Source organism: Odocoileus virginianus, chromosome 10 (genome assembly GCF_023699985.2).
Source record: "Odocoileus virginianus isolate 20LAN1187 ecotype Illinois chromosome 10, Ovbor_1.2, whole genome shotgun sequence".
In the NCBI taxonomy this organism is placed as follows: domain Eukaryota; kingdom Metazoa; phylum Chordata; class Mammalia; order Artiodactyla; family Cervidae; genus Odocoileus; species Odocoileus virginianus.
In genome coordinates, this window is record NC_069683.1 from 633333 (window position 1) to 652354 (window position 19022).

General features: G+C 44.8%; 1 protein-coding gene across 1 annotated transcript; it reads left to right on the forward strand.

Moving 5' to 3' along the window:
* Positions 1–781: 781 nt before the first annotated feature.
* Positions 782–18802, forward strand: LOC110134390 (membrane-spanning 4-domains subfamily A member 7). Its single transcript, XM_020888885.2, has 6 exons — positions 782–909; positions 4647–4812; positions 11364–11498; positions 13252–13308; positions 14982–15188; positions 18309–18802. The coding sequence occupies exons 2-6, from the start codon at positions 4660–4662 to the stop codon at positions 18423–18425; spliced, it is 669 nt and encodes a 222-aa protein (XP_020744544.2). The 5' UTR covers positions 782–909; positions 4647–4659; the 3' UTR covers positions 18426–18802.
* Positions 18803–19022: the final 220 nt, after the last annotated feature.

Sequence of the window (19022 nt, forward strand, 5' to 3'; positions counted from 1 at the left end):
AACTCTTTCTGTCCTCTCCCTCTAATTTCCCCAACAGCCATAGAGTGGAGTTAATATTGTCTACCCCCCTTCCCAGGTGGCTCAGTGGTAAAGAATCCGCCTGCAACGCAGGAGACACAGGTTCAATTCCTGGGTTGGGAATATCCCCTGAAGAAAGAAATGGCAACCCACTGCAGTATTACTGCCTGGGAAATCCCATGAACAGAGGAGCTTTGTGGGCTACAGTTCACGGAGATGCAAAAGAGTTGGACATGATTTAATGGCTAAACAACAACCCTCATTTCAGTTCAGTTCAGTCACTCAGTTGTGTCTGACTCTTTGCGACCCCATGGACTGCAGCATGCCAGGCCTCCCTGTCCATCACCAACTCCTGCACTTTACTCAAACTCAAGTCCATTGAGTCGGTGATGCCATCCAACCATCTCATCCTCTGTCGCCCCCTTCTCCTCCCACCTTCAATCTTTCCCAGCATCGGGGTCTTTTCAAATGAGTCAGCTCTTCACAGCAGGTGGCCAAAGTTTAGCAGATAAGAAAACTCAGGCTAAAAGGAATTAGCTGAATGTACCCAAGGAAAATGGAGATGGATTCTAACTGCTGTTGTTCATCTCACACATCTTCACCAGCTCTTTCTCTTATGTGTTACTTCTCCTTTGTCTTATTTCCCAGACCTTGAAATTCAGAAAGAGGAAGAAGTATTTTTCACGCATCAATTGTCTGTAAATAAAGCAAATCGTTTCTTGTGTAATCGGAAGTACTGCTATTCTGAAGAGGGGGTGGGAAGGGTCAGAAGTGGGAGGGCAGAGGAGCAAGGTCGCTGCAGCAGGAACAGCAGTGGGAGGTTCTGGCTGAGCCCTGCCGAGCAGGGCTGCCCCACCAGCTGCAGCACACAGGCCTGGGCTGCAGGAACAGGTAGGCACCTTGGTTTGGGCTTTCCAGGTGGCTTGGATGGTAAAGAATCCACCTGCAATGCAGGAGACCTGGGTTCCTGGTAGGGAAGCTCCTCTGGAGAAGGGAACGGCAACCCACTCCAGTATTCTTGCCTGGAGAGTTCAATGGACAGATGAGCTGCAGGCTGCAGTCCATGGGGTCGCAATGAGTCAGACACAACTGAGCAACTAACATTTTCACTTTTTCTTTTGACTTGGATCATGAATTTGCAGGGCCAGGGCCCTCCTTTAAATGGGCAGCCAGGAATAGGATTCTCATTCTGTCTCTGACTCCCTGCTGGGCTTGCTAAGACTTCCCAGGTTTCTGTTTATTTACTTTCCAAATCAGAGGATGGAGTGAAATGATCCTTAGGTTTCCTTCAAGATGTTGAGGGATGGTTTTCTATAATTCTCTGCATTTCCTGGTGTGTCAGTCTTATACAGAGCATGGTCTCAATAAACACTGTGCAGTTAGATTGAATCCTGAGCAAGGAGCCCCAGCGATTTGTTCTAATTCTGTAAGAGAGAAAACTGCTCTTTGCAGCGCAGGTGGCCTCCAAGCGGTGACTTGTCTTCAAAGTTGGGGTTTTAGAAGTGTTTTGCAAAGTTGGGAGCTACCACAACTTTATCTCCCCTTGATGACTGTGGACGGAAAAAGGAGCTCTCTCCGACAGTGGAGCTTGGAGACGATGGCATCAGTCTGGAGCCTTCTTGCAAAGTCATAAAGAATCTTGGTGATACAGAATTCTTCCTAAAAACCAGCTATATATGTCAAAATTGAAGTAGTGTAGCCTTAAACTCCTTAAAAACACTTCTAAATGTTACTCTCAGAGGGTAATTGAATAGACGTGGCACCACAGAGGGGCAAAGATAATCATTGTGGCATTGCTCATAATCGTAACTGTTCATAATGGGCTTCCCAGGCGGTTCAGCTGGTAAAGAATCAGCCTGCAATGCAGGAGACCTGGGTTCGATCCCTGTGTTGGGAAGATCCCCTGGAGAAGGGCATGGCAACCCACTCCAGTATTCTGGCCTGGAGAATTCCATGGACCAGAGGAGCCTGGGAGGCTGCTGTCCATGGAGTCGCAAAGAGTCGGACATCACTGAACGACTAAGCACAGCACAGTATTGGAGCTTCAGCTTCAGCATCAGTCCTTCCAGTGAACACCCAGGACTGAGCTCTTTTAGGATGGACTGGTTGGATCTCCTTGAAGTCCTAGGGACCCTCAAGAGTCTTCCAACACCACAGTTCAAAAGCATCAATTCTTCAGTGCTCAGCTTTCTTTATAGCCCACCTCTCACATCCGTACATGACTACTGGAGAACCCATAGCTTTGACTATATGGATGTTTGTTGGCAAAGTAATGTCTCTGTTTTTTAATATGCTGTCTAGGTTTGCCATCACCTTTTTTCCAAGGAGTAAGCGTCTTTTAATTTCATGGCTGCAGTCACCATCTGCAGTGATTTTGGAGCCCAAGAAAATAAAGTCTGTCACTGTTTTCATTGTTTCCCCATCGATTTGCCATGAAGTGATGGGACTGAACCGGAACTGTGTTTGAGTGTCTCCTGTGGAGGTGTGGGTCAGCAGTGGCCTGCCACGGGGGCAGGGGCTCTGGGTGCCGCAGACCTGGGTATGGCATAAGCCCTCTTGGAGGAGGCGTCACTAACCCCACCACAGAGGTGCCAGAACTTAGACAGGACTCGGAAGCAGACTCTTGGAGGCACAGACAGAACCATGTGCACCAGGACCCAGGAGAAAGGAGCAGTGATCCCACATGGGACTGACCCAGACTTGCCCGTGAGCATCCAGGAGTCTCCAGCAGCTGCACCTGAAACTAACACAACATTATAAATCAACTCAACACCTGTATAAAATTAAAAATTTTAAGTGGTAAAAGAGAATAAGCATACATGGTATATGAGAATACAGTGAGGTAGAGGGTACCAGCTAGGATTCCAGTCCCAGTTTCAGGCTTAGAACCAAGCACAGGCTAGAGACCTTGGGTACGAGAACTGACGAATATAGGAAGGAATCCAGAACTACAAATACTTTTTAAAAAATCTTTAAGCTGAAGGTCAAATTTTTTAATTTCTTTTGAATTTAATTTTTAAATTTATTTTATTGTGATAAGAGCACAGAACATGAGCTCTTTGTAAGAGAATTTTAAATGTACAGTATTGCTGTCTATAGGCAAGATGTTGCACAACAGACCTCCAGAGCTTAGCTTGCATAACTGAAACTTTATACGTATTTTATGTCAACTCCTCATTTCCCGGAACCCACCATTCCATTCTCGTCCTGGCTTTTATGAGTCTGACTATTTTAGATACCATATATAAGTTGAATCCTGCAGTTTTTGTCCAATGTGACTGGCTTACTACACTTAGCCTTCCCCAAGAACAGTCTTAAAAAAAAGGAAATTCTGCACTGTGTGACAATATGAATGAAGCTTGAGAGACTGGTTCCTAAGAGTGGCCCCAGCAGATAATCATGGGGCTTGATTCAAAGTATGACCTGAAAGGAAGAGAATGTTGTTCTGAGAGCAGATCTGGGAGCGCCCAGGGGCCAGCCGTGCTGCCGAGCCGGGGGACAGCAGCGGCTCTCTCCTCGAGTCCACACTGGAGCTGCCAGTTAGGATGCAAGAAAGCGAATGACAAGGATGAGTGCGGTACTGAGAGAAAAATCACAGGTCAGATGGCCTTGGTGCACTTTCCAGTTATGCGAACACAAGCTGGTACTAATTATGTTGGCTATATGATGGCAGGCTAGGTACTTTGCATGACAATTTCATTTAATGAAAACCACTTGAACTTATTATCCCTGTCTCTAAATGTGTAAAGTGGATTTAATAACACCTAAGTTGTTATAAGGATTACAACTACTGCGGCCCAGTGCCTAGATTCAGCAGGAGTTAAAGAAGCGCTCACACTGACAATTACTAAGCTAACAAAGACAAGGGGCTTGCTCCAGGTGCTGCTGCCCAGTCGAGTCTGACTCTTTTCGACCCCATGGACTGTGTACACCAGGCTCCTCTGTTCGCGGGATTTCCTTCTGGCAAGAACAGCTGGACTGGGTGCCACTTTCCCCTCCAGGGGATCATCCCCACCCAGTGATTGAATAGGCAGATTTCCTACCACCAGCACCACCGGGGAAGCCCCCATTCTAGGTGAGATAAGTCATCTGCTGAAAGGGATGTGGAATAGGATTGATCAACATCTTAAAGGAAAGAAAATAAGACTTTGGCGGAAGACTGGGAGGAATAGATGTAGCATAAAATTACAATCCGGGGGGACTGCCCTGGTGGTTAGGACTGAGCTTCCACGGCAGAGGGCCCGGATCCGACCCCGGCTGCTGCGAGGTCTGGCCACACCACACCGGGCGATGTGGTTGGGAACGTTCCACGGTGAAGCCGAGGTGCAGAGGGGTAAGGAAGAGGGGCGAGAGTAGGGGTGGCTGGAAGGAGAGTGGAGTGGTACGAAGCAAGCTCCTTGTGAGCCGTTTCGACTCTTCAAAATGTTTCCCGCTTTCTCCTGGCGACACGCTTCCTGGCCACAGTGAAAGCACTGCAGCAGGCTTGCAGCTGCTCCCCATCCTCAGTTTTGCTCCTAAAGGACAGGTCACCTCTTGGACAACTGGGAAAAATCTTAAGCTCCCGGAAAGTCTGGTCTCCTATCTTTAAGTCAAACCTTGGGTCCCAACTGGGTTCACTTCTTTTCCAGCATCACCAGCACCATGCCATCGCCGCTCAAGCTCATGACCACCCGAGCCTTTAACACCTTCACTCTGAAAGGCGTCGTTATTTCTGAAAGAGAGAAGCCTGGACAGGTCTACCAGAAAGAAGATAACCTGCCAAAAGGTCTGCCAAAAGAAGCCACAGTTCTTGGAGTAAGTCCATCTCCTTACAAGGGGAACCCTGGGGAAAATATTATGAATGAATCCAGACCACAGTCTACAATGGACCTGGGAGAATCTTTCTTTTTTCCCCTGACTCCAGGCTTATTGGGACATGAAATGGAGCTGCATCTTCCTCAGGCCCTTCTGTAGACTAACTGAAACAATTAGATCTTTTCCACCAGAAATCTACACAATAAAGCCTCTTGTAATTTATCTTTATTTTTTTTTTTTATTCTTTTTTTTTTTTTTTTTTTAATTTTTATTAGTTGGAGGCTAATTACTTTACATCATTACAGTAGCTTTTGTTATACATTGATATGAATTAGCCATGGATTTACATGTATTCCCCATCCCAGTCCCCCCTCCCACCTCCCTCTCTACCCGATCCCTCTGGGTCTTCCCAGTGCACCAAGCCCGAGCACTTGTCTCATGAACCCAACCTGAGCTGGTGATCTGTTTCACCCTAGATAATATACATGTTTTAATGCTGTTCTCCTGAATCATCCCACCCTCGCCTTCTCCCAGAGTCCACAAGTCTGTTCCATACATCTGAGTCTCTTTTTCTGTTTTGCATATAGGGTTATCGTTACCATCTTACTAAAGTCCATATATATGTGTTAGTATACTGTAATGGTCTTTATCTTTCTGGCTTACTTCGCTCTGTATAATGGGCTCCAGTTTCATCCATCTCATTAGAACTGATTCAAATGAATTCTTTTTAATGGCTGAGTAATATTCCATGGTGTATATGTACCACAGCTTCCTCATCCATTCGTCTGCTGATGGGCATCTGGGTTGCTTCCATGACCTGGCTATTATAAACAGTGCTGCGATGAACATTGGGGTGCATGTGGCTCTTTCAGATCTGGTTTCCTTGGTGTGTATGCCCAGAAGTGGGATTGCTGGGTCATATGGCAGTTCTATTTCCAGTTTTTTAAGAAATCTCCACACTGTTTTCCATAGTGGCTGTACTAACTTGCATTCCCACCAACAGTGTAAGAGGGTTCCCTTTTCTCCACACCCTCTCCAGCATTTATTGCTTGTAGACTTTTGGATAGCAGCCATCCTGACTGGCGTGTAATGGTACCTCATTGTGGTTTTGATTTGCATTTCTCTGATAATGAGTGATGTTGAGCATCTTTTCATGTGTTTGTTAGCCATCTGTATGTCTTCCTTGGAGAAATGTCTGTTGAGTTCTTTGGCCCATTTTTTAGTAGAGACTTAGGATTTAACCATTTGATTTTACTCAGTATGATTGAACTTGATTTTATTTTGAGCATATTTATTAAACATTTTGAAATGAGAGAATCTGGAGTAATCTCACTGTTCGTTTTCTCCCTGTTTACTGGAGTAACTACGAGACACCCAGGTGTCCTAGGTCACCATCCTTCATATTCAGGACTTAATTTCCACATGCTCCGTAATATTCCTTTAGAGACCTAACTCCCACTCATCCCCAGATTTGGAACTCTGCCAAAAATCGGAATTCGGGGTTAGTTAACAGCATTATGGTGCTCCCAGGCGGCGCTAGTGGTAAAGGATACGCCTGCCAGTGCAGGAGATACCAGACACGCAGGTTCCATCCCTGGGTTGGGAAGATCCTCTGGAGAAGGAAATGGCAACCCACTCCAGTAATCTTGACTAGAAAGTTTCAGAATCGCATGTCATCCTGGTAGGTTATTCACTCTAACTTTTAACAAAAGACAATGCAATTGTCCTTTTCATTTATTAATTGAAAAATCCTAATTTCAGTCTCTTACCTGAAAAAGATATTTTTGAAATGTTATTTGTGTTTTGAACACTGGAGGAGAACAATTATTTCAAGCAATTGTAGACAGTCATGAACTTCAAAAGGTTTTTGTTAAAGGTAATTCTAATCTTAGGAATAATTAAGAATTGATAGAATAAAATTTTAAGAAGATTGAGTTTAGTTTAAAAAACCTAAGAATAATCAGTGTTTTAGAAAATAACAGTAAATGATATACTGAAAAGTTTGAAACATGATCATCTTTAGGATTACTGTCTGATGAATATGTTGCTTGAAAATAAAACCAATTAATGTTTATTATTCTACTATCATTTACCAATATTCACTCTCTTAATTTACTTCTTTCAAATAGCTGGTTCCGAGCTGACTTGCCTTTCTCCTTCTTGTTTTGCCCATGCAGCCTGTAATCTAGCCTACAGGTAGCCTAGAATCACAAACACACTTTGCCATTTGCTCCAGCAATCAATAAGAGTAGAGATACTATATCAATAAGAGATATGTTTTCCATTGATACATTCACCTATCATTGATTGAGCACCTTCAATGTGCCAGCTACTATTTTACACACTTGAGTTAATCAGTGAACTATACACTTAAGAGTTTTGGTTTTTTGTTTTTTGGTTTTTTTTTTAAGCCCCATTCCCGTATTCCTTGAAGGAATTGGAGAGACAAAGACAAATTTCAGTGATTTCCCACTTCTTTCACTCTCCCAGGTAATTCACTCTTTCCCTTTAAGATTTTGACTGTTCAGTCACTATCACTCCATACAGTAGAGTTTCTATCATAAGCCACTGCTATTTCAATATTTGTGTTTGTGATCCTTCTTGGTTCCTTGACCTCTTCTCCCCAGGATCGTGTCCAACCTTCCTTAGACAAACATTCCCCGAGTCCTATCCTGTACCTTATCAATACTAACAGCAGGAAACCAACTGAGAAGGTAACAGGCAGGAAAGCTACGGCCCCCAAACGGAGGAAATAGGCTGCAAGTATCAGACGATTTTTTTATCTCTCTTAAGCAGCAGGAGGAAACAAATTACAAATGTAAGATTTTTTTCCCTTCTCTATACAAATTTAAAAGGAGGTTTCTTTTAAAATTCTGTGTTGCCATGATGACACCTGGTTCCACCGGAACTTCAGTTTTCTTGAACCTTGAGCTAGCCAATGCGGTTTTTCTCATGGAAATGTTTTTCTTAAGCTATGTTAATGAACTATGTGTTTACCTTAGACTCTGCCTTTCTTCAAGTTGATTCTTCCTAAGACTCAGAACGGATTAGGGCTCAAAAAACCAGTATGTTTTACTCATGGAAATGTTCTCTTAAGCTATGTTAATGAGACTGTGTGTTTTCCTGGAAACCTGCCTTTCTTCAAGATTCATGTCAATTATCTTATGGCCTGGGATGACCCTCCTGGTGCCAATGTTATCTCAGAATGCATGTTGTGGGTGAGCGGCCTGGTGCCACTCTCTGAGTTTTGAGACATTTCCTTTCTCTAATTATCAACCTGCTAATAGGTATATAACTTCTTGCTAAAAACTAGCAGGGGGCACTCTTTCTGTCCCCTTCTGATGTCTATGACAGAAGCTTTCTCTATCACTTTTATACTTTAATGAATCTTTATCACACAAAAGCTCTGAGCAATCAAGCCTCATCTCTGGGCCTGGATCGAATTCCTCGCCTTTGGAGGCCAAGAATCCCAGCGTCTTTCATGGCTCAGCAACAACCTTTCGCAATCATTATCTATTTTTCAAGAATCTCATACTCCAGCTACAAATTCTAATCTCTCAAGGTCGTTCCCTCCGACTTCCATTGACTCTTTGTTTAACCTTGCTGAAACTTATTGATAATAACCCTTCTTCACAGAGCCTTCCTCTCCCAGCCATGACCCCCATAGTCCACTCTCTTGTGATGCCCTCAACAACCTCATCCTCATATCCTTATAGCACACTCTCCAGAAAAAAATCTATGACATTGATTTAACTCTAATGCTGCCCATTTGCCTAATCTGTACTTGAATTCATGTGACTAACCATGCCTGAAAACATACACACACTCACATGCACACGTACACATCACTTCTTGCTTATGACCATAAGCCCAAATGGACTGTCAAAGCTGCCTAAAATATGCATGGTGTTTCTTTCATCCGTTCACTTTCCTCTGACCCCAGAAAACCACTTCATACATTCTTTCCCTCTCCCGCCCCCAAAACCTCTAGAGTCTTCCTTTTCCATTGATCACCTTGCTTCCTAAAATGCTGAGAAAATTGAGCCCATCCGGTGAGGACGTCTGCGAGCTGCTACACGTCTGTAATTACCCACATCTGTGCCCACACATTATCTCCTTCCCATTGCTAAAAATAAAATAAATGCCCATCTTCTAATTAAGATATTCTTCCCTGGGTGCGGTAGACTCCAACCCTTATCACTTGTCCAGTAATTTTCTGAAGATTTTCTTAATCATTTCCATGAGGGAAGAATCTTACTGCAATTTCTCCCCATCTTGAAAACAAACAAACAAAAAGCAAAAACAAATACTTTTAACTTCACACACCCTCAAGCTAATGCCCCCTTCTCCCCTTGCCTTCCCAGGAGCACTTCCTAATGGTAGGAAGTCAGTGTCTCTAATTACTCTTGGATGATATTCTCTCTTGAGCCGTATCTGGTGGTATCTGTCCCCTTTGCTCCACGCTGCTAACCCAATTTCCAGGTCTTTGGTGTTGATTTTCTCAAACTAATAGAAAGCTTTGGTGTAGCTGATCACTCTCTTCTACTTGAAATACTGTATTTATTCTTGGATGCGCTTCCCTGATAGCTCAGTTGGTAAAGAATCTGCCAGCAATGTAGGAGACCCCAGTTTGGCTCCTGGGTCAGGAATATCAGCTGGAGAAGGGATAGGCTACCCACTCCAGTCTTGTTGGGTTTCTCTGTGGCTCAGCTGGTAAAGAATCCGCCTGCAATGTGGGAGAACTGGGTTTGATCCCTGGGTCAGGAAGATCCCTCGGAGGAGGGAAAGGCTACCTGCTCCAGTATTCTGGCCTGGAGAATTCTGTGGACTATATAGTCCATGGGGTCACCAAGAGTCAGACACAACTGAGCGACTTTCATTTTCCTTCTATTCTTGGACATCAATTCTTCCGGTTTTCCTCCTTTCTCCTGGGTTGTGCCTTTTATGTTTCTATTTTGCTGATCCTAAATTTGGGGTTCTCCACTGCTCAGTCCTTGACTCCACTCTTTCCATATCTGTTACAATGGGGAACTCACCTGGTAATAGGGATTTAAATATTATCTTCACTTGCGACTTGGAACAAAAAGGCTATATCTGTTGCCAGGATCTCTTCTCCCAACTTAAGACTCACATATCCAAAAGCCTATGTACATCTCCACTTGGATATCTACTCAACACCTCTCCCTAGTCTGCCCCAGGCTGAAATCCTGATCTTCCAGCCCCAAGCCCACTCCTCATACAGTATTGCCAATTTTAAATCAGTTTTGACTCCATCACTTCATATACTCAAGTCAAGACCCTTGGAGGCACCCTTCATCCCTCTTTCATAATCCACATTCACACTGTTGGCAAGTCCCATAGGTTTAATCTCCACAGCACATCTAGAACCAAATGACAGAACTTCTCGCCACCTTTGTTATCCACATCTTCCTCCAGGCTGGCATCATCTCACATGTGAATTATGGAAATACCCTCTTTATAGATGCCCCTGCTCTGTTCCCTTACGATCTACTCTCAACTCAGCAGACAGAATGATCTTTTAAAAATGTGAATTGGATCATGCACTATCCTTGCTCAAAATTGTCCAGTGGGCTTGCCTTTTTACTAAGAATGACGGCTAAGTTGGTAAAGAGCCTACAAGGCCATGCACAGCTTGCATCACACCCTCAGTCCTTCTGAGGGCTCATTTCCTAATACTTTGCTCTCAACTCATTTTGCTCCCCAAGGAATTCATCAGTAAAGGACATAATACACATCTGGTGACAGTGATTTTCACTTGCTTTATTCCCCTGATGTCTGGGATAGTCAATAAATATGAAAACAGTGAGTTTTAAAACAGTGTTTAATAAATATTAAACAGTGAGTAAAGTGAGTAAAGCTGAATATCAGATGAATAGGGCTAAAAACCTAGTTCTTCCATTTGGCCATTGGCATGGGTTTTTACAAGTTACTTTAATTCTGGTGCCTTATTTTTCTTATCTATAAGTGAGACAAGATTAATAGCTAAAATGTAGAAAGTGTTCAATAAATACAGACTATTATCACCACCACTGGTGTCATTAAAAAGTATTAATAATTATTAAAATCCAGTGATGACTAAGATTAATTATGGCACTAAAGACTTTCTGCTCTACTTTACTTCAATTGAAATTGAGCCCTTTACTAACATTCCCATAATAAATTTGCTTTCTATAGCCATCTAACTGGAGTATTGTCTAGAAAAGTTTTCCCTATCTATTTGCCCTAGACCAAACCAAACCAAACAGAAACCTGTGAACTGCCTTTTGCAAAAGAAAGTTAAAAATACATATATCACTCCCTGATCTGCTAGGTTCATAATTCTATCAAAAGTAAAAGAGGTTAGTTACATATGACTTTCTCTAATAGAATGCCTATTGGCACCTTGTAACACTCCCCCGCTCCTTTCTAATTACAGATGATGACGTATATTCTGCACTCTTTAGAATTCACAATGTGCATGCAGTGATAGCTCTCATCTGTTTACAGTGTCCTCTGGAAGTTTTTACAGTTTTCCCTCTTATTTCTTTCAGACCATCCAGATCCTGTGTTTCCTGGTGATTTCAAGTTTGGGGGTCATTTTGGTTTCTGCTCCCAATTCTTCCCAGCTCAGCCCAGCGATTTCCACCATTCTGACATCTGGGTTCCCATTTTTAGGAGCTCTGTGTGTGAGTAGACTGCCGTCTCCAAGAGGGGATATGCTTTATAAACGCCAACTGGGTGCTAAGTCATGGAATGACTCAGCCCCAAGAAGCAGGAGAAGGCCGAGTTCCCCCACCTTCCCTCTGTCACTATTGCACATCGTCATCGTGTGTCTCTAGTTTAGGAAAAGCAGCAGAGGGACTTAGTCCATCCTGTGTCAGCCTCCCATGGAGTGACTGGTTGGGACAGGAGGCAACATGGTAACACAGTGGGCATGCCGGTACAGCATTTCTTACCTGGCTTCGTGACATACTTCCAGAAAGTGAAAGGTCTTTCATATCCTTCTGTGGCCCTTTGGTGAGGCCATTGGAATCCCTCCAGTTTATTTAAGAGTAATCCACCTGTCAGCAGAAAGTGAAAAGCTCATTTTTTCTTAAATAAAATGAGCACTGCTGGTAGATGCCACAGATCTGCAGAGGATTAAACTAACAATGGTGAGATTCACGGGAACCAGGGACACTCTTGCTACATTGTCAGAGGCAATCCTGAGCATCTGGTAGAAAGTTCTTTGAGGCCTTCCATGTAGTGGCTCATGGAAAAGGGCCCAGCAGATCCTTTTCCTTAGAGATTGTCCAGGATCTCCCCACATCTCCCAGAAAAGGCCACTTCTTCTCCATGCGGCATCCTGACAGAGGAGAAAAAGGCATGTTCTGGGCAGACAGACTTTTACCACGGCGCCTCCTCTGTATGGATACAGTCCTCATGTGGACAAACCGTGCATTGAGGCCGGGGGAGCCCTGCTTCTGCCCCCAGAGCACTGTTTGTCCTTGACTCCGCTATCTAACTCACAGTCTGGGCTCCTGCATTCTCTAATGAAAGCTAGAATTAACTCATGCTTGACTGTCTTTGTCTGTGACCACCCGATCCCAACTTTAAACCACAGCTTAACCCATGTTTCAGCTTCTCAAAACATTATCCCTCCACCAACTGAACCCTTAATACCACTGGGATCAAATGTGGACTTACGGGGCTTTAAAATACTCTTCACATAAAAGACTCTTCACATCTGACCCTTTCCATTTTCCTCAACTCCCAGCCTAATTCAGGTTATTGCCACCAATGGCTTGACGGCCATGTGTTTCCGCACTTTGTGCATTAGAGCCTGTCTCCTCCGTGCTTTGGGTGGCTGCTCCTATCCTTCCAAGCCCTCAAGTCATGGTCTTTCTCAGCCTTCTCTCTTCTTACCTCCTAATCTAGCAACACTCTCCTCCGTCCATGTGTGCCCCCTTCCCAGACCTCCCAGCTCCCAGTGATTTCCACGAACATAAATTCAGCTCCTCTGTGCATTTGCCTATTCTTCAAAGTCAATGGAGGCATCCTGGGGGTGAAAATCAGGGATCTCTCTCCATATGGATCCCAGTGAATTTACATTATATGTTGATTGAGTTGGGGCTTCCCAGGTGGCTCACTGGTAAAGAATCTGCCTGCCAGTGCAGGACATACAAGAGACGAGAGTTTGATTCCTGGTCAGGAAGATCCCCCGGAGAAGGAAATGGCAACTCACTCCAGTATTCTTGCTTGGGAAGTTCCACGGGCAGATGAGCCTGGCAGGTTACAGTCCATGGGGTCACAAAGAGTTGGACATGACTGAGTAACTCAGCATGTGTGCACACACACACACACACACACACACACACATTGATTGACTGAGAGTAACGTGGTGGTCACATTTCTGTAATTAAGTCAACTGAATTGATCATTTCTCTCTTTTCTGAGCAGTTTGCCATTACTGGAACCCTCTCAATTATCTCTGGAAAAAAACCAAGTAAGCCTTTTGTAAGTATGAGAACCATGGATTCTTAGCTGACTGGAGTAAAAGGAACTTTGGAGTTAACTCTTCAGAGGGAATTTGGGCTCTTCCCTCCTAGACGCGTGCTCTTTGCCCTACAAAATAGTTCTAATGTGTCATATTCTAAGCTTGGAGGAGGTTGACCTCATTTGCTTAAATGGTAGAAAATCTTGAATATGCCATGGGCTCTTTACGACTTGCTATCTTGACCCTGAAGGGGACAGACGGCCGTCTTGTTAGAGCCTAGAGATCCTTCCTAGGACAGGGAGATCCTTTTCTAGAGGCAGAGCTGTGTGGGCTTAGGTCCTGTGGCCATCTCCTCCACCCCCTCAGAAAGAGCTCTCAGACTGCAGCCGCTTTGCTGACAAGGTCAGGAGGGCGCGAGGGGAGGCAGGCGCTGAGCTCTTTGATCCTCGCCATAGCAAGCTCCCCTCCCCACAGCCACACACCCACAAAGATGAGCGAGGGCGAAGCCACGTCCTGACTCAGGAAGACCCACAGTCTGGTCAGCTATGGATGAGGGCACATCAGACGGTGTATGAGGCCGGTATAAGCTCCTGAAGCTTGAAGCTGGACGTCTTAACCCCAGAACCAATGGGCTAAAGGGTCCACAGTATGGGGTGGGGTCAGAGCTCTGGAACTGGGGTCAGGAGACCTTTACTTCCATCCCAGCTCTGTCGCTGACACTTCCGTGTGCCTCGAAGAGGTCCTTCCTTCTCCAGCCCAGTTTTCTCATCTACAGAATGTGGAAGAGAAACATGTGGCTCTCAGAGGTGGTTTCCCAAGTGCCCTGAATTCACTGAAAAGGCAAACCACAGCTGAGATGACCTAAGATGCTGTGGGCTCCACATGTGGGACCCAAGACGATATGCAGGCTCCAGCTCCTGCGCTTGGCAACTCTGGGCAAAGACTCTGCCCGTTCAGCCTGCGCTCCCTTCAGGGACTCAGCACACAAAGCCCTACAGCTACGGGGCCAAGAGATAAGAGGACAGGGCAACCATGCTCCCCAACAGCCGATATCCCACTGTTAAAAAAGAACAGAGCGTGTGCTGGGAGCCTGACACCAAGCCTGGCTCATCTTTGTGGAGGAATCATTTCCCGTGAAAGCCCTTTTCCCCAAGATGTAGAATATGCCCCAGGAGATAGTGTGACGGATGTGGTTCTCATTGGTCTGGTCCACCTCCAGATGGGTATTTCTTCTCCAGCTGGTTTCTGCCTTTTCTCTGAAGCTGCTTCTTGGTGGGAAGAGAGTGATAGACTGGGCCTCCCAGGAGGGACCAAAGGCCATATTCCAGAAGCCCTTAGAGCAAAAGAATGATGCTAAAGCTGCTGAGGAAGTCAAGGGGACCCTGGCAGTTGCCTGAGTAGCTCCTCCTCCATCTTGGTGGCCCTGCAGAGTCGAGGAGCCAGACCTTTTCCTCTAAGAAAGAATTGTTCATACGTTTTCTCATTCAACAAACTTTAACTGATTATATCAGGTGACAAGCCAGGTAGTGAGAAGGGCCTACAGGGAAAACAAAACACAGTCTGGGTCCCCAGGGAGCACACAGGTCGGAGGAAAACAGACGCAGGGAAGTCCCACTGCAGCGCCGTGGAGGGGGGTGAACGGCGCCACGTGCGGCGTCCGAGATGAGGTCCCAATGCAGAGTTTCTCTTCCAGGCCACGAGCAGCCTCCTCTCCAGTGCAGTGAGCTCTGTGGCCGCTGGAGTGGGCCTCGTCCTGCTTGCCAACAGCCTGGTAGCTCTGAGGACGGCCTCTCGGCAGTGTGACTCCGGAAGGGATTACCTAGCCTCACTGCCTTATTCGAGGTACTATTATTCGATTTACGAAGTCAAGGACTGCCTCCTGACCAGTGTCGGTCTAACAGTAAGTAGTTTCGGACTGCACTTCCTGTCATGTGAAATCTCAGTGTCCCTGCTTTGCATACATTTCTGACTTTTCAGCAGCCTCCAGCCTGGTTGGTTTGAATGTCTGGAAGCAACTACAGGAAAGACAAAAGACTGTGGTTGAAAGAGGTTGGTCAGCAGGCTGCAAAATACAGGTGAAGCCCTGTGCCAGGTCAAAACAGGGAATCGAGAAGCGCTGTGTGTGGTGATCCATTAGGTCATCCTTCTTTATTAATAAATACCCTATTCTCAATAGCTCTAGCCCTCAAAGTGCCCCCTTTGTTGAACAGGCATTCCCACCACCCCCAGCATGGACAGAAACATTTCCTTTTGATTTGAACTTGATTTGATTTGGGATTAATGCATCATATGGTAAGTTGGTATGGAACTTGAACCTTAAGCCCAAGCACATAATTACTAGACTGGCCCAGCAGGGCTGCAGACAATGAGGGATGGTCTACCCAGGGATTTGACTCTTAGCAGAAATGCCAGCATCCCTGGGCACCATCTTTTTGCCACTTTCCCCCCAAACTTGATGGTCACCACCTGTTGGTTATGACCGTCTTGGCTTAGTCAGTTCTCTACATGCAGGCTCAGAGTTTGGAAAGCATAAACTCTGGCCCTTTAAGGAGAAAGATCCCTCCCTTTGTGACGCCTCCTTGTCTGAGCTGAGGAAACAAGGGCAACCTCTCTCATTCCCTTCGATCTGTCTCTTGAACCGCAGAGAATGTGTGCGCACTTCTGAACTCACAGCCTTCTGTGAGGTTGCCTGTGGGACCCAGAGGTTGCCAAAAGCATCTGCTTTGATCCAGGAGCTTTAGGAAGTGGAAGGGCACGGAGACTCATCTGGTTGGAAGTCAGCTTGAGGAAGTCCAGCAGATAGTACCACCCTGGTGCAGGGGAGAGGTCAGGCAAAGCATGGAGAATGGGAGAAGTGTTCTTCCCGCCTCCGGAAATCAGAGCTTAATTCAGCGAAAACTCAGCTCAAACTGCCTCCCACTCTCAGGTAACTAGAGCCAAAGAGAACTTCCTGCAACATCAGAGAAGCTGCAACTCGGCAGACTGGGCAGACTTCAAAGGTCCACTCTTTCTTTATTAACGTAAAGATTACCTGGGGAAAGTAACAAATTTAAAGTTAAAAATACATGTTGAGAGATGGAACAAGGAAAGAAGGGAGGGTGGCAGAAAGGTCATCTTACATCCTAGACACTAAGAAGGAGATTAAAGCCGGAGCAGAAATCAGAAGACCACGGTGGCCAGGACAGGAACATAGGTGTTGGAGGCTGGGCTCATGGAATTTTAATTCCCATGATAGGGTTTGAGGTTCTTTAGGCACACTGGATGCAGGAAGCTCACACTGAGTGCCCCGCAAAATGTTAGGAGCTGAGACTAAATATTTAGCCTATTTAAGAAATAAGATAAGGAACAAAACTCTGTCCTGCATTTCAAGGAGCTTCCAGAAACTCCTCCATAAAGGTTTATAGGATGAAATCATCTCACCAAGCCTTGAGCAGGTAGGGTACCCAAGTCCAAAATTACATATAAAATAGAGGAACCTTGAATAAAATGACTAGCTTAAAATTGTCCCTGGATCTGTGAAACTCCTAAGGTACTATCAGAATCAAACCCAACTCCCATCAAGAGTTACTGCTGTTCAGTCGCTGACGCATGTCCAGCTCTTTGCAGGCTCGTGGACTGCAGCACGCCAGGCTCCTCTGTTCTCCACGCTCTCCTGGGGTCAGTGATGCCATCTAACCGCCTCACGCTCTGCCCCCTTCTCCTTGTGCTGTCAATCTTTCCCAGCAGCAGGGTCTTTTCCAGCGAGTCCGTTCTTTGCATCAGGTAGCCAAACTATTGGAGCTTTAGCTTCAACAACAGTCCTTCCAATGAATGTTCAGGCTTGATTTCCTTTAGGATGGACTCTTTGCAATCTAGAGGACTCTCGAGAGTCTTCTCCATCAACAGAGATGTCCAGAAGTCCAAATTATGAGTCTCCCACATACCAAAGAACCCTCCAACCGTCACCACCCACACACTGAAGTTATCTAAGAATGAAAATATTTTGAAAAACATAAGGGAAAAAATGAGGGATAGCAGAAAATGGGATAAATATGAAATTTAGTTACCTGAGAGTTGGAGATTACATCATAATTTGAAAAAATGCTATAATGAAACTACATTTTAAATGATTAAAGATATTAAAAAAGGAATTAAAACCAAAATGAAAGAATATGGCAATGAACAACAACAAAAAGTGGATTTGAAAAAGAGCCAAATAGTATGATTAGAAATGAAAATTACAATATTTGAAATTAATAACTTAGCATCAGTTAAATAGGAGCTACAACATATAGGTCTGATTAAACCACATAGAACACAATACACTAAGATAAAAATTTAGAAAATATCAATAAGAAGTTAAAAGACATGGAAGACAGTGAAGGGAGAACGTTCAACACATCTCATATGAGCTCCAGTGGGACAGCGAGGTAGACAGGGAGGATGCAAGAGAAATAAGTAAGAATTTTGCAGAATGTAAGAAAGATATGAGATTTCAGACTGAAGGACTGCACTGAGATTGTTGCAGGATGAATAAAAACAAGCCCACACCCAGAAACAGCATGGCAATCAAAGCACCCAAGAAAAAAAAGAAAATAATAGGAGCAACTATAGGTAAATGAGCGACCTCCCTGGTGGTCAGCTGGTGAAGAATCTGCTGCAACGTGGGAGACCTGGGTTCGATCCCTGGGTTGGGAAGATCCCCTGCAGAAGGGAATAGCTCCCCACTCCAGTATTCTGGCCTGGAGAATTCCATGGATTGCATGGGGTCGCCAGGAGTCGAACACACCTGAGCGACTTTCACACACACACAGGTAAATGAAGGATGACTCTCATCTCTGAATGTGGAATACCGAAATCTTGAGTGGAAATCCTTGCTATTCATTTCCCTGCTTTGGTTCAGAGATCCGAAAGAAAAAGCAGGAAAGAGGAGGACATGGTCCTCACTGTCTCTTCTTCTCGCCACTATTAGAGTCTTCACTCGCAGTCTTGTCTACTGAACAAGAGTTGGGGCACCAACCATTCCTGTGTTGATTTACAGGGTGTCCTGGTGGTGATGCTTACCTTCACGGTGCTGGAGCTCTTAGCAGCTGCATATGCTTCTGTCTTTTGGTGGAAAAGGTCTACTCTAGCCCTGCATTCATCCGGTCACGAATAAGAAGGACTGGGGGACTGGAGCTGACATATGCACATTAAGACGGATGAAACAGATATCTAGTAAGAACCTGCTGCATAACACAGGGACTCTACTCAACGCTCTGGGGTGGCAGAGAGGGAGCGCACGTACACGGATGGCTGACTCACTCTGCTGTGTTGCCAAACAGCAGAGACTAACATAATGTGGCAAAGCAACTAAACTCCAATAAACAATAAAATAAAAAGAAGAGGAAATGTGTGATCTTGAGCTAGTGTGGACTGGCTGAGTCATGTGGCTTTGTAGGCCCCGCTTCTGTAGTGTTTTCATACTCACATTGCTTAAATTTTAAACATCAGAGATTCCAAGAACATTTCAATTAAAAAGTACTTCTAAAATAATATGGCTCTATTTGTGTCAATTAAATATGTCTCTGAACCCTGTCTCATTTAACGACTTTATTCTTAAATATCTAAACTCAAAGATCATAATTAACCACAAGGCTCTCTCCCATCTAAGCTCTAGACCAAGCAAGAAATTAGACATATAGAAATATAATTAACTTTGTTACTGTACTGCAGTGAACAATGTGAACTACCCAATAACGAGGTTCCTAATGTT